At 42.6% G+C, this 13,100-nt stretch overlaps 1 protein-coding gene across 9 annotated transcripts in view; it reads right to left on the reverse strand.

Moving 5' to 3' along the window:
* Positions 1-13,100, reverse strand: part of ABCB5 (ATP binding cassette subfamily B member 5) — a 106,581-nt gene that overhangs the window by 19,073 nt on the left and 74,408 nt on the right. For 7 of the 9 annotated variants that reach the window (XM_053265976.1, XM_053265975.1, XM_053265971.1 and 4 more), the window contains 5 exons: positions 8,265-8,375; positions 7,726-7,851; positions 6,276-6,479; positions 2,912-3,082; positions 660-763 (listed from right to left, as the gene is read on the reverse strand). In XM_053265976.1, coding sequence (XP_053121951.1) covers positions 737-763; positions 2,912-3,082; positions 6,276-6,479; positions 7,726-7,851; positions 8,265-8,375 — 639 coding nt within the window. In that variant the 3' untranslated portion in view covers positions 660-736. Of the gene's footprint in view, positions 1-659; positions 785-2,911; positions 3,083-6,275; positions 6,480-7,725; positions 7,852-8,264; positions 8,376-13,100 lie in introns of those variants that run through there. The other 2 variants (XM_053265979.1, XM_053265978.1) reach the window with 2 other exon arrangements.

Below are 13,100 nucleotides of genomic sequence, written 5' to 3' on the forward strand. Positions count from 1 at the left end.
TCCCATCCATACCCGGCAGCTGGATTGTCTGCAGGGAAGGCAAGCTTCTGTTGCCTTTCTCACCGCCTGCCGGCTGCCCCACCTGGCTGGGCATGAGAACAACCTCTATTTTAGATAAATCTGACTCTCACAAATAAAGAATGAAACAGAAGAAAACCTGGTGCACTCCATAACATTGCTGTGATATGATAATATATATGACATTCTTTGATACATTACACTAGCTAAGTGTGAACAACATCCGTCACTGATGAAATCCAATCATAATCCCTCTCAAGTATCAACAATTTGGATGGAATCCACAGATTCAACATACTTTTAAAATACCTCCCTATGCTGTGTGCCTTAGGCTCTAGAGGCCATTGCTGTGTCCACCAAAGGTGGTTGCTTAGCTGTTTCACAATTTTCACTGGAGAGGAAGCAGCAGCCTGAAATGATGGTGTCAGTAGCTTGATGCAAACCAAAAGCAGTGTTCAATACAATGTCTTTGCTTCTTCGACAGCCAAGCATCTCCTCTAGCACTCTTACTCTTGCTCTTAAAAAAAATACCTCCACCCATAAAAGGTTCTATATATTTTCAGACACCTCAGCCCAATGTACCCTTTCTATATAAGTTTGATCAAAACTTTTAAAAAAGAACAAATTTCAGGTTCTTTTACCTACTAAATTGCTTTGAAAAAGGTGCTTAACATATGAAGCATCTGTCTTCTTGGTTGCTCACAGAAAGTTTGACATTTCACTGAATAGATTTGTTCTTCATCGCCTGTCATTAGAAGATTCAGTCCTTCATTTGTAGAACAAGCATTGGAAGAATTTTCAAAAGGTCGATTTTTAAATATACAGAAGGGCCAATATGAAAGTAGGCTGGCCACCAGGTTTCTGACCATATGTGACAATTGTAGCGTAAGGGCAATATTACACTGACATGGTTGGAGAACAGGCAGTAAATCAAGCATCTAAGTTAGGATGTTCCATTACCTGCTGCATTACTTACTACCATCACAGGGTAAGCAATATTGACCTTTAAAAGAGTTTACTAAATTGAGTCTCCCCATCACTGAAATACCCTGGGTGTGACACATAGTGTTAGTCCATGCACATTCCCAGAGCTATGGCAACAAGTCTTCCTCATTCTACTTTTATACACTAGCATGCTTCTAACTAGTTGAAAATAATGGAATCATGTGTTCTATCATTCTCATTTAGATCAAGTTCCTGGATTAGTAGATTAAAAACTGGGTGCCCTTAATAACTCCTTCATTGTTATATTCATTCAACTTTGCTATTTGGTCATTCTCATTATAGAGCAGAAATAATATCCCAATTCAATGACCAATGGCAATTAGTCTATTCAAGAGGAAGTCTTTAATAATGTACTCTGGAAGTCCTTTGATATTAACAGGGCAACCACAGATTCAATGGTTTATGAATCACCCCTCAAGTATTATTTATGTTGCACTGAGGAACATACTAAAAAAAAAAAAAAAGGAACATCAATTGGTAGCTTCCATTGTTGCCTGTTCCATTCAGGTATGAATCAGAAGCTTGTTAGATGGTTTCAAAGCCATGAACTAAGTAATAAACTATATTTTACTGCCTTTGACTAGATGAGGGTTAAAACAAATTGTATTGTATACGACATTATTTTTAAAATTATATCTAGCTCCTGGAAGCCTGATCCTATAGGAACATAGGAAACTGCCATATACTGAGTCAGACCCTTGGTCTATCTAGCTCAGTATTGTCTTCACAGACTGGCAGCGGCTTCTCCAAGGTTGCAGGCAGGAATCTCTCTCAGCCCTATCTTGGAGAAGCCAGGGAAGGAACTTGGAACCTTCTGCTCTTCCCAGAGTGGCTTCAATCCCTGAGGGGAATATCTTACAGTGCTCACACATCAAGTCTCCCATTCAGATGCAAGCAGGGCAGACCCTGCTTAGCTATGGGGACAAGTAATGCTTGCTACCACAAGACCAGCTCTCCTCTATGTATGTTTATTTGTAAGTTAAGTCCCACTTAGTTAAATTAGATTGATTTCTAGGTCAGTATGCATAGGATTTCATCTTTAGCTGCTATATCATAAACCACAACTTCCTTAAATAGGCCTTGCAATGTCCATTTTACCTCTCAGCTTCCTCTGTTCCCACCAAATGAATATTAATTCATCTTTGATGGTAGGTCATCCTTGTGCTCTGAATAGCATGGGTGTTACTTTTAGCTACACAGAAAGCTTTGCAATCCTTTATGTTAATTCTTTATGCTTTGCTGTAACTGTGCTCTTAAAATACATAGGGGCTGATATCCAGACTAATAAAGTGCCTGTGCAATCAACAATGTTGTGCTAATGCCGGAAGAGCTGTCTTGGGGATGCTTGAAATTGCACTGTTGCACAGAAGTTGCCTGCAAAACATATGAGGCATGCCACAGGCTTTGTACCTTGTGGCACAAATAAAGTACAACACTAGTCAGGAATGCAAGCTAGAGCAATAATCTTGGTGTATAGGGACAAAGGGACCTATTGGTCTATGTACTGTAGCTCAGTATTGTCTTCACAGATTGGCAGCGGCTTCTCCAAGTTTGCAGGCAGGAATCTCTCTCAGCCCTATCTTTGGCAACGTACTGTATGCTTTGGTAGTTTGTTGGTTCAGTAAAAAAATCTTGTCCTATCTTGGAGAAGCCAGGGAGGCAATTTGAAACCTTCTGTTCTTCCCAGAGCAGCTCTATCCCCTGAGGGGAATATCTTACATTGCTCACACTGCTAGTCTCCCATTCATATGCAAGCAGGGCAGACCCTGCTTAGCTATGGGGACAAGTCATGCTTGTTACCGCAAGACCAGCTCTCCTCTCCAAGTTTAGATAGTGAGACACATTTGCTCAAATGCTGCATGTCAGCCAAGAATTGCAACATGTGTACCTTGTCAAGTGCTGCTTGCACTATGGATTCACTCTGAGTATCCAGAGCAGAGGTAGCTTCATCCAGAAGCAGGATCTTGGGATTCCTGGCGAGGGCCCGGGCAATAGCAATGCGCTGTTTCTGCCCTCCACTCAGCTGGGCTCCTCTTTCCCCAACCATGGTGTTAAATTTCTGGGATATTCAGAGTACAGATGAAATCACATAATACTTCCGCTATTTGTTGTACAACTGAGAAAGGCTATCAATTTTTTAAAAAATGCTTTAGGAACATTCTACCACCAAACACAAACACATTCCACAGCAAGCACATGCTATTTTTTTTGGTGTGGTGGTGTTCCTCTTACGGCAAGATCATGTATCTCCTGCATATATAGAAAGACTTGGAGCATCTTCCTTATGAGGCTAGGCTACAGCATCTGGGGCTCTTTACCTTGAAAAAGAGGCGACTAAGGGGAGACATGATCGAGGTGTATAAAATCATGCATGGGTGGAGAGGGTGGACAGAGAAATTTTTCTCTCACACAACACTAGAACCAGGGGGTGGGTCATCCCATGAGACTGAAGGTCAGGAAATTTAGGACTGACAAGAGGAAGTACTTTTTCACACAGCACATAATTAATCTATGGAATTCTTTGCCATGGGATGTGGTGATGATGGCTACCAGCTTGGATGGCTTTAAAGGGGGCTTAGACAAATTCATGGAGGACAGGTCTGTCAATGGCTACTAGTATGGTGGCTGTGGGCCATCTCCATCCTCAGATGCACGATGCCTCTCAATACCAGTTGCAAGGGAGCAACAGCAGGAGAGAGGGCTTACCCTCTCCTCTTGCGTGTGGCATCCCCAGAGGCATCTGGTGAGCCACTGTGTGAAACAGGATGCTTGACTAGATAGGCCAGTGATTCTCAAACTTGGGTCCTCAGGTGTTATTGGACTTCAACTCCCATAATCCCCAACCAAAGGCCACTGAGGCTGGGGATTATGGGAGTTGAAGTCCTTTCTTTCTTTTAATAAGAATTTTTATTAAGAAGTAAACCATTGGAGACAGAGACAAATCACCATAAAGACAATATAAAAACAATCATTTTTCATAATGAAAAACCTCATTTTTCTAATTGCATTAGTAAAGAAAAGATATCTAGAACAAGATAAAGCAAAAGAAATTCAGACTTTTACAGAAGTTGTAAAATCTGATCAGCTTCTTGTAAGTTATATATCGAGAACACTATAAGTCAAATCCAGAAAATTGGAACAAAGTTTGACCATAACAGATATTATAATTTATAAAGGGTTCCCAAACAGACATGAATGATTCAGTAGATATACTATGTACATGAGCTGAGACTTTCGAAATTGAAGCATAGTCTCATACTTTCAAAAACCAGTCGTTTAAGGAACGGATTTCCAAAATACGCCAATTAGAAGCATATATAATCCTAGCAGCTGTAATCATGTATAAACACAATTTGAAAACACTTGGCCATTTTCAACGTTCTCCCAAAGTGCAGCTTTCAAAACACACTTATATTATGTATTAAGGGCCAATTGTCATGAACCGTCATGAAAAATGTCACTGGCTGTGTGAATGGCACTTTGCTGTTCCTGTGCTGAAATCTCTGTAAATCCCTCCCTTGTATGAACTCTCCCCATCCTATGTATCAGGGGCGGAGCCACCATTGAGCAAATGGGTTCAAAGAACCCCAGGCCGCCAATGAAAAGGGCTGACAGAGCCCCCGTGGTGCATGACGTCATGCACAAAGTGGGCGTGCTTGGAAATGAGATCGAGAAGGCTGGCCTGGGCTCCGTGGACCCCAGACCCTGCACACTTTGCATGTGACACCACATGCAAAGGGGCAGGGCCTGGGCTCTGTGGAGCCCATTCCAGCCCTCCTGCTTTCATTTCCAGGCAGTGCTTGCTCCTGGATGCTGTATTTACCTTCCTCTCCCTCCAGCAAGGGAGAGGAATGGAAATAAATGTGATCCACAAGCAAGCACTGCTTGGAAATGAGAACAGGAGGGCTGGCATAGGCTCCACGAAGCCAGGACCCTGCCCCTTTTGTGTGCGATGTCATGGGCAAAGGGGGCAGGGCCTGGGCTCCGTGGAGCCCATTCCAGCCCTCCCAATCTCATTTCCAAGCAGCACTTGCTGCTGGATCATATTTATTTCCCTTTCTCTCCTTCACTGGAGGGAAAGGAAGGTAAATACAGGATCCAGTAGCAAGTGCTGCCTGGAAATTAGCTCTGGAGTGGAGGACTGGCAAGGGCTCCATGAAACCTGGGATCTGCCCCCTTTGTGTGTGATGTCATATGCAAAGGGGAGGGGACCCTGCATGTGATTTCACATGCAAAGGGGGACGTCGGCGGGGCAAAACACAGGCTGCCACTCTGCTGGCTACGCCACTGCTATGTGTAGTGAAGGAGGAGTAAATCACCATTTGGAAAACCTCCATAAATTACTGAATTTACTCAAGAGCACAAAATTGGAGACAGTCAGATGAGCTGTGGCTTGTTGGATTGTGAACAAACAAGGGAGGAATGCCAAATCTGTGTGTTCCCTCCTCCCTTGAACATGGAAGCCCAAAACTCCTCCTTGGCTCATTCACAATCCAACAAACCCCAGACAGATGGCATGTTTGGGCCAGCCCAAATTAAAAATCATTACAGACATAGGAGCAAAGCCCTCAAGATCATAATTCACAACATCAAAGTTCAGGTACTTGCATCAGGAAGTTTGTTGCTCCCCTTGTGTTCTTAGCTGAAGGGGAAGGACCCTGGTTTCCAAAAACTACAGTTTTATATGCCATGCATTCTGGGAATTTGTGGTAATTCCAATAAACTAGGATATTAAACCAGGATCAACCCATGGTTTTATATTTCATCTGGTAGGGTTCATTTAAACCACAAACTCCCAATTTGCATGACATGCAAAACTGCAGTTAAGACATCCGGATTCCTCTCTCTCAGCTAGGCATGTGAGGGACCATGAAGCATGATGGCCCAGTGCTCCTTCTTGGTGTGTTCAGAATCCAACAAACCACAGATAGTTGGATCATTCCAGCCAACCGAAGTAAGAGAGTGACAAGATGCACACAGCTATGGAGCCACTGACTTGTAGGCCAGCCCTGATGCTATAGAGCAGGAGTGGCTGTGCAATCAGCACTGCTGCAATTTCTTCCATTCATGACAATGGGAGCAACTGTGGCAGCCATGATTGTGCAATTGCTCTTTCTCTACAGTGCTGGGGCTGCTTTAAAAGTCTGCAGCACCCCAACATGGCGCACATTATGTCAGCAACTGTCTTTACAGACATAGTAAGGTCCGCAAGATCACAATAAAGACCCTAACACTTTAGTTCAGGTACTCACATCTGGAAGTCTGGTTATGAAGTCATAAGCATTTGCTTCTTTAGCTGCTTGCTCAATTTCAGCATCACTAATATCCTCTCTGCCATAGCGAATGTTGCCAGCTATTGTGGTAGCAAACAAAACTGGCTCCTGGCTGGCGATGCCCATGTTTTTTCTCATCCATCTGATATTTAGTGTCCGTATATCATGGCCATTGATGGTAACCTGGGAGACAGATGAAGAATAATTGCTTTTATTACACAATTAAAGCAGATTTTAATGGTGGCCAAACTACATGTGACATTTAAAGCACTATTAGCCTGGATGGACTTAGTTCTTATTTAGTCTCTAGTGGCTAGCTTAGTGCCCCATGCAGATCAGAACCCTACCCTGCTTCCGTAGTCCTGATCCAGCTGCTATTCTTCCAAGAAAAAGGTTTCCATTGCTGCCAAAATAGCAGCCAAGAAGGATGCTGCCTGCCAGGACATATGAAATTTGAGGGCAGCTGAGCCAGACATTTGAGGGCAGCTGAGGGTGTCATTTTGGGAGGAAAAGAAAATAAAGAGGGTCGGCCAGCCTGCATGGCTCCTAACAGTTTTTACTATTCTAAGGGGGTTGGGGTGAAGTATGCCCAGAGGTTAAAACATCTCTCTTCCCTATGCAACATCTCCCCCCCCTCCACTCCCACTCTCCAGAATCTCACATCCCATGCAGTAATAAAGCTGTCACATTCAGGGCTAGCAGCCAGCCCTGAACTTGAGCCCTTTAACATTGTATAGCAAGGTAGACACAAATTTCAGAAAGTGTCCTTTCCCCTTTTCTCACTCCCGAAAAAATCCCCGGAGCCTCTAGCACTACAATCTGCCATTTCCAGGCTAGCTGGAGACTTGAACAGGACTGTTAGGAGCTCTGGGTACACCCCAACATTTTGTTGTGGTTTGTTGTGGGTTCTCACTTGTAACTTTGATTACTGAAGAAACAGAGTCAGATGTACCTGGTTGGCCACTGTGTGAAACAGGATGCTGGACTAGATGAGCCTTTCGCCTGATCCAGGAGGGTGTTTTCTTATATTCATATACAGCTGGCACGTTCTCACGATCCCTGCAATGCCAGCAAACCAGGAAATGGGAGATTTTGGAGGCGTACACAGTCCCAAATCCTGGTCATAAGAACTTGGAGATTTTTTTTGGCACCACGCCAACCTGACATTTAATGGAGATCAGCAACCTTAGATAAAATCTTAGATTACTGATCTCTGTTAAATGTTCAGTAGGTGTAATGCCAATCTGACATCACAAAAAATATTCAGGTTCTTACTACCAAAAATCAGGTGTGCGTGTGCTTTGAGAATTTCCCATATCCCGGTTTGTTGGCATTGTGAGGATCATGAGAACCTGCCCTCCCTTTTACATAGGAAATAGCAACTAACTGCACTGGAAATGGTGCAACAGTTGTTTAGTTAAAAACATACCTGTCCTTCCAGTGGATCATAGAATCTCTGAAACAGCTGAATTGTAGTGCTTTTCCCACAACCACTGGAGCCAACAAGAGCAATAGTCTTCCCAGGAAGGATTTTTAGGTTCAGACCCTTAAGAATCTGGAATTATTCATAAATGTTCTTTAAAATAAATGCAACTTTTGACATCTCTTTAGCTTCATGGGATGAACAATTCTTACGATGAAAATTAAAATACACAAAGATCAAGAGGTAAACTGCTTCAAGATGTGGGCCTACAGTGGTCTGGTGCAATTTGATCAATGAATCACATCCTGAAAGTGATGCAAACATTTAACATAGGACTGATTGTTGTATCTGACAAAGACATTTTGTATTCCTAACCGGATGCAAATGCTAGCTGTATCGCTTTATTACATATCCTTTAAATATAGCCACAACTCACAAAAAAGACATTTTTAACAACCTACCAAGACTTTTTCTTCTATTACACAGAAAAAACCCCTATAAATTTAAAAGAGCCATCTCTCCAAAAAGAACAAGAAACAGCTTACCTTTGTATCAGGTCTAGAGGGGTAGCTAAAATGGATGCTTTTGAATTCAATTTCTCCTTGGAGTATGTCTGGCTTGAACCCTTCATCAGAACTGCTGTCTATGGGACGGGGCTGGAAGCAGAATTTGGAAGTAAGTTACACGGTTCTCTATACTTCTACAGCTATAGATTATAGGCATGTTCTTCATTTCCCAACAGTAAATAAATGCAACACTGAACTCTTACAAATGTTATGTTAGTAACCCTATTGAAAGAGGAGAAAATAACCAGCAGGGTTCAAAGGCTTCCACTTTTCAGAATAAATTGCAAAATAACAGTATATTTTAAAGGGAATTTGTTGTGGTTACTTTTTATATACCACAATTATTAGAGATATAGGTGCTCCTGAAGAATGATCACGTGTGGCCTGAAATAGAGGGCAAGGGCAATCACCCTTTCTGCCCTCCTTGAATTATGCCCAAACTGGTATCTGGCCCATACATAGGCTCAACAAAACATTTGGGACTGAACTACCTAGGCATTTGACAAGAGCTGCCATCTGGCCAGTTGTAAATCTGCTTTAGCAAAAGTGAGTTTATTATGGTGCCTTACTTCCCACTCCCAGCCTTGACAACAGACACAATTGCTTTGGTGGAGTCATGAGAATGTCAGCATGTACTGAAATAACAGATGTTTAAGTCCAGATAAATGCTACGGATCTTAATATCATTAAAATCCACCTCTTAAGCAGTTACCTATATGTCTCTCCACTGATTTTGGTGGAACTCAGAGCCATTTTTGGAAGGGCAGTATAGAAATCAAATAATAATAATAATAATAATAATAATAATAATAATAATAATAATAATAATAGTGTCAGCAAAAACATTCAGATATTTATAAAAAAGCAATGAGCATGTGGAGTACACAGTTAACAATCAATGGCGAGACACTTGGACAGTTTAGCATTAGAAGAGGCATTTTCCAAGGGGACTCACTATCCCCTCTGTTGTTTGTAATCGCCATGACCCCACTTTCACAAATACTAAACAAAACAGGGCTTGGATACCAAACATCTAAAACATCAAGTCAAATCAACCATCTGCTGTACATGGACGATCTGAAGTTGTATGGAAAGTCCCAGTCAGAAATCGATATTCAGATATTCAGAAATCGATATATGTCCATATATTCAGTAGCAATATAGCAATGGAGTTTGGACTAGACAAGTGTGCTGCATTAATAATGAACAGAGGGAAAATAACAAAAACAGAAGGAATAGAACTGCCCAATGGAAGCAAGATCAAGAACCTGGAAGAGAAAGAACGTGACAAATACTTGGGCATTCTCCAGGCTGATAACATTGCACACACTGAAGTTAAAAGAAAAATTGGAAGTGAATACATCAGGAGAGTTAGAAAAATCCTCAAGTCCAAACTCAATGGCGGGAACACCATACAAGCCATAAACACCTGGGCTATACCTGTTATCAGATACAGTGCAGGAATAATAGACTGGACCCAGGAAGAGCTAGAGACGCTAGATCGTAAGACCAGGAAAATAATGACCATCAATCATGCTCTGCACCCCCGCAGTGATGTCGATAGGCTATACCTCCCTCGCAGCTCAGGTGGAAGAGGAATGCTGCAAGTCCATCAAACAGCAGAGGAGGAGAAAAGAGGCCTTCAAGAATATATCAAGGACAGTGAAGAAGATGCACTTCAGTTAAGAAGATGAGAGTGGATTCATGGTGTCTCATTGAAAACCTCATTTGCTATCATAGAATCCACACTCAGAACACCACAGAAACAACAGAACCCTGTACGCCATGGGTTAGAAACCCATGGGGGTGGTTGGCACCCTATGTGCACTACACCACCACTCACTATGGGCCACCCCAGCACCCCCCAAGTGCACTTATGGGGCTGCTGAAAGCTCCATTATACCTTATGAGGAAAAACCTTAAAGACGCGTAAACTTCAACAATTAACCAAAAATCAGCCCTCTGCCCAAATCCTTTGAAAAAATTCAGGTAGCTTCCTTGCCCCTGCGCTGCACTACCACCAACTGCACACTGCTCTAGGCCACCCCTTTCCCCCTGACGTGAAGCGATACACCCTCCATTATACCTAATGGGGGAAAACCTTAAAGACGTGTAAACTTCAACAATTCACCAAAAATCAGCCCTTTGCCCAATCACTCTGCAACTGGGGTGGTAGCCTCCACCCATTAGGCACTACCACCCCACCCCACTCTTTTGGCCCAGATCCCACGTTATGCCCCCAATCTGCCCCAAAGACACTAAAATTTCAAAAATTCACAAAAAACAGCCCTTTGGCCAATCCCTCTGCAATTGGGGTGGGAGCCTCCACCCATTAGGAACTACCACCCCACCCCACTATTTTGCCCCTGGGACCCAAAATTCGAGTAGACGTCACATCAGACCTTTTTGCATTGAAGTCAATGGGAGGCAAAAATGTGGGAAATTCAAATAGATGTCATTGCTCAAAATGGAGGGGGAAGAAGAAGGTATTTATTGGCCACAAAATGGAGGGCCGAAACAACAGATATTTCGGAGCCAAAACAGGGGTGATTCGTTTCGGCTCCGAAAAATTTCGGAGGGCTAGAAGGGTGATTCGGTTCGGATCCGAATCACCCGAAATTGGCTGTTTCGGGTACAGATTGTTCTGTACCTGAAACATTTCGCACATCCCTAATGTTGGTCACTGCTCATGTCTTCCATAGCTACACCCAAGTTTGTCTCCCAGTATTTTGCATGTTCCCACTTTTCCTTTGCAGCTGAACAAGGTGGCAACATTCCCAACCCAAAGTATGCAAATTACCCAGAATTTCATAGTGCACTTTAATTGCACAACTGGCAGGAATAGGACAGAACTGTAGACATTTTAGGTTTGAGCATTTTACAATTAGCCAGCGTGGTGTAGTGGTTAGAGTGCTGGACTAGGACCGGGGAGACCCGAGTTCAGATCCCCATTCAGCCATGAGACTAGCTGGGTGACTCTGGGCCAGTCACTTCTCTCTCAGCCTAACCTACTTCACAGGGCTGTTGTGAAAGAGAAACTCAAGTATGTAGTACACTGCTCTGGGCTCCTTGGAGGAAGAGCGGGATATAAATGTAAAAATAATAATAATAATAATAATAATAAATATTATTTTTACTCACTGCTGCTTACATGTGTTTACACTGTTGTTTCAATATGCTAAAAAGGAAGGACACATTTCTGAATAACTGTCCTTGTACATGTCTTCTCTTTTATGAATCGGAGCTAAACATTGCAGTGAAATCCCTGAGATTTTTTAAATTCCAGAATGTTAGATGCCTCAAAGGATTTCCCAAGTCAGGCCCAACTATGTTCGTTGGCCCAGGCACAAAGCATCTGTGACTCTAATTCTCCCTCATTCTCATCCCCTTGTTCTCAGCCCTCCCTCCTCTTCTTCCCTGTTTCCACCTCCAATGATTTTTCTCTTTGGCCGGCCACCTGGCCAGTTGCTTTTTCTGGCCGCTCTCCACTTTCTCCCCCACCGACTGCTGCTGCTGCTTTCTCCCCCCGCCTTATCTCCCCCCCAGCTGCTGCTGCTTTTGCTTTCTCCCCCCTGCCGCTGCTTTCTCTCCCTGCTCGCCCACCTGCCTGCCTGCCAGGTCGTTAGCTGGCCTGTCTGTTGCCCTTATGTTCCCCGCTTTCCATTCCCCCTCCCCTCGCTTGTGAAATCTCGTGAGAGCTGCCACACATGGGATTAGTGATGGGTACATCCAAGAGAATTATATATATAGACATAGATTGTCTTAAAGTTCATATACGAATCCATACATATAGGTAATATTTGATTAGGCACACACACACACACACTCACTCCAGTGTGTTTCGGTCTGGACAGGAAAACAGATATTCCAGTTAAAATCTGAGAGTTATCACCACTGTGTGACAATTGGATTTGGATGTCCAGTAGTCTCTGCGGTAAGACAGCTTGGGAGAGAGAGTGTGCTCTTATTTCACCACATGTAGGATAGAGAACAGGAGTATAATCTGAATCAGGCCTTAGAAAACTGATTCACTGTGACCAGTGACAAAGATAATTTATATAGAATGTTAAATTGACACTTTTTTTAAGGCAAGAGAGAGTGTGCAACTTCTTTTAAATTCACGATAGGGCTTCCAGACTTTGGCCTACTTCATTTTTTTTATAACAGATTTTGCTTGTGTAATATACCAGAAGTGTATTATGCATCTTTGAGATATAAATGATATTAAAATATGTCTACACACATTAAAGTGCTATTTTCAATAGTTACATTATAACACAAGTTCAAATATTTGGACAGCATCCAGATAAATTTAGTCATGACTAAGTCCCATTGAAATTAATGAGACTTACGTCATCATGACTAACTTAAATCTCATTAATTTCAATTGGACATAGCCATGACTAACTAGTCTGGGTATTATTTTTATTTTTTTGGGGTGGGTACTGCCCAATATACATAGAACATAATTCCAACATTAAGTTGCTGAAAATGATTGTAAGCATTAATCTTTGTTTCCAAAACCTTATTAATTCTTGGCAGTTTTTTGCAAACTTCTCAATAGGAACTTTCACATAACCATATCCGGTTGGGTTGTGGGGGTTAGAGAGCTCCTACCCTAGTAGTAACAGATTGTCAGTACCTTTGTTTGGGTCAGCAAACCCAAGAAACACACAAGTAAGCCAGATGAGGCAACTTTTGCTGAAATCAGGAGCTGGAAGAATAGAGTCCTCTGAAAGCTTTACAGGCCATCCCAGCATGCTTTGCACTGCCAGTAGACTGGAAAGCCTCATTACATCACTAGTTGCCCTCTGA

This window comes from Hemicordylus capensis, chromosome 6 (genome assembly GCF_027244095.1).
Source record: "Hemicordylus capensis ecotype Gifberg chromosome 6, rHemCap1.1.pri, whole genome shotgun sequence".
Classification (NCBI taxonomy): Eukaryota; Metazoa; Chordata; class Lepidosauria; order Squamata; family Cordylidae; genus Hemicordylus; species Hemicordylus capensis.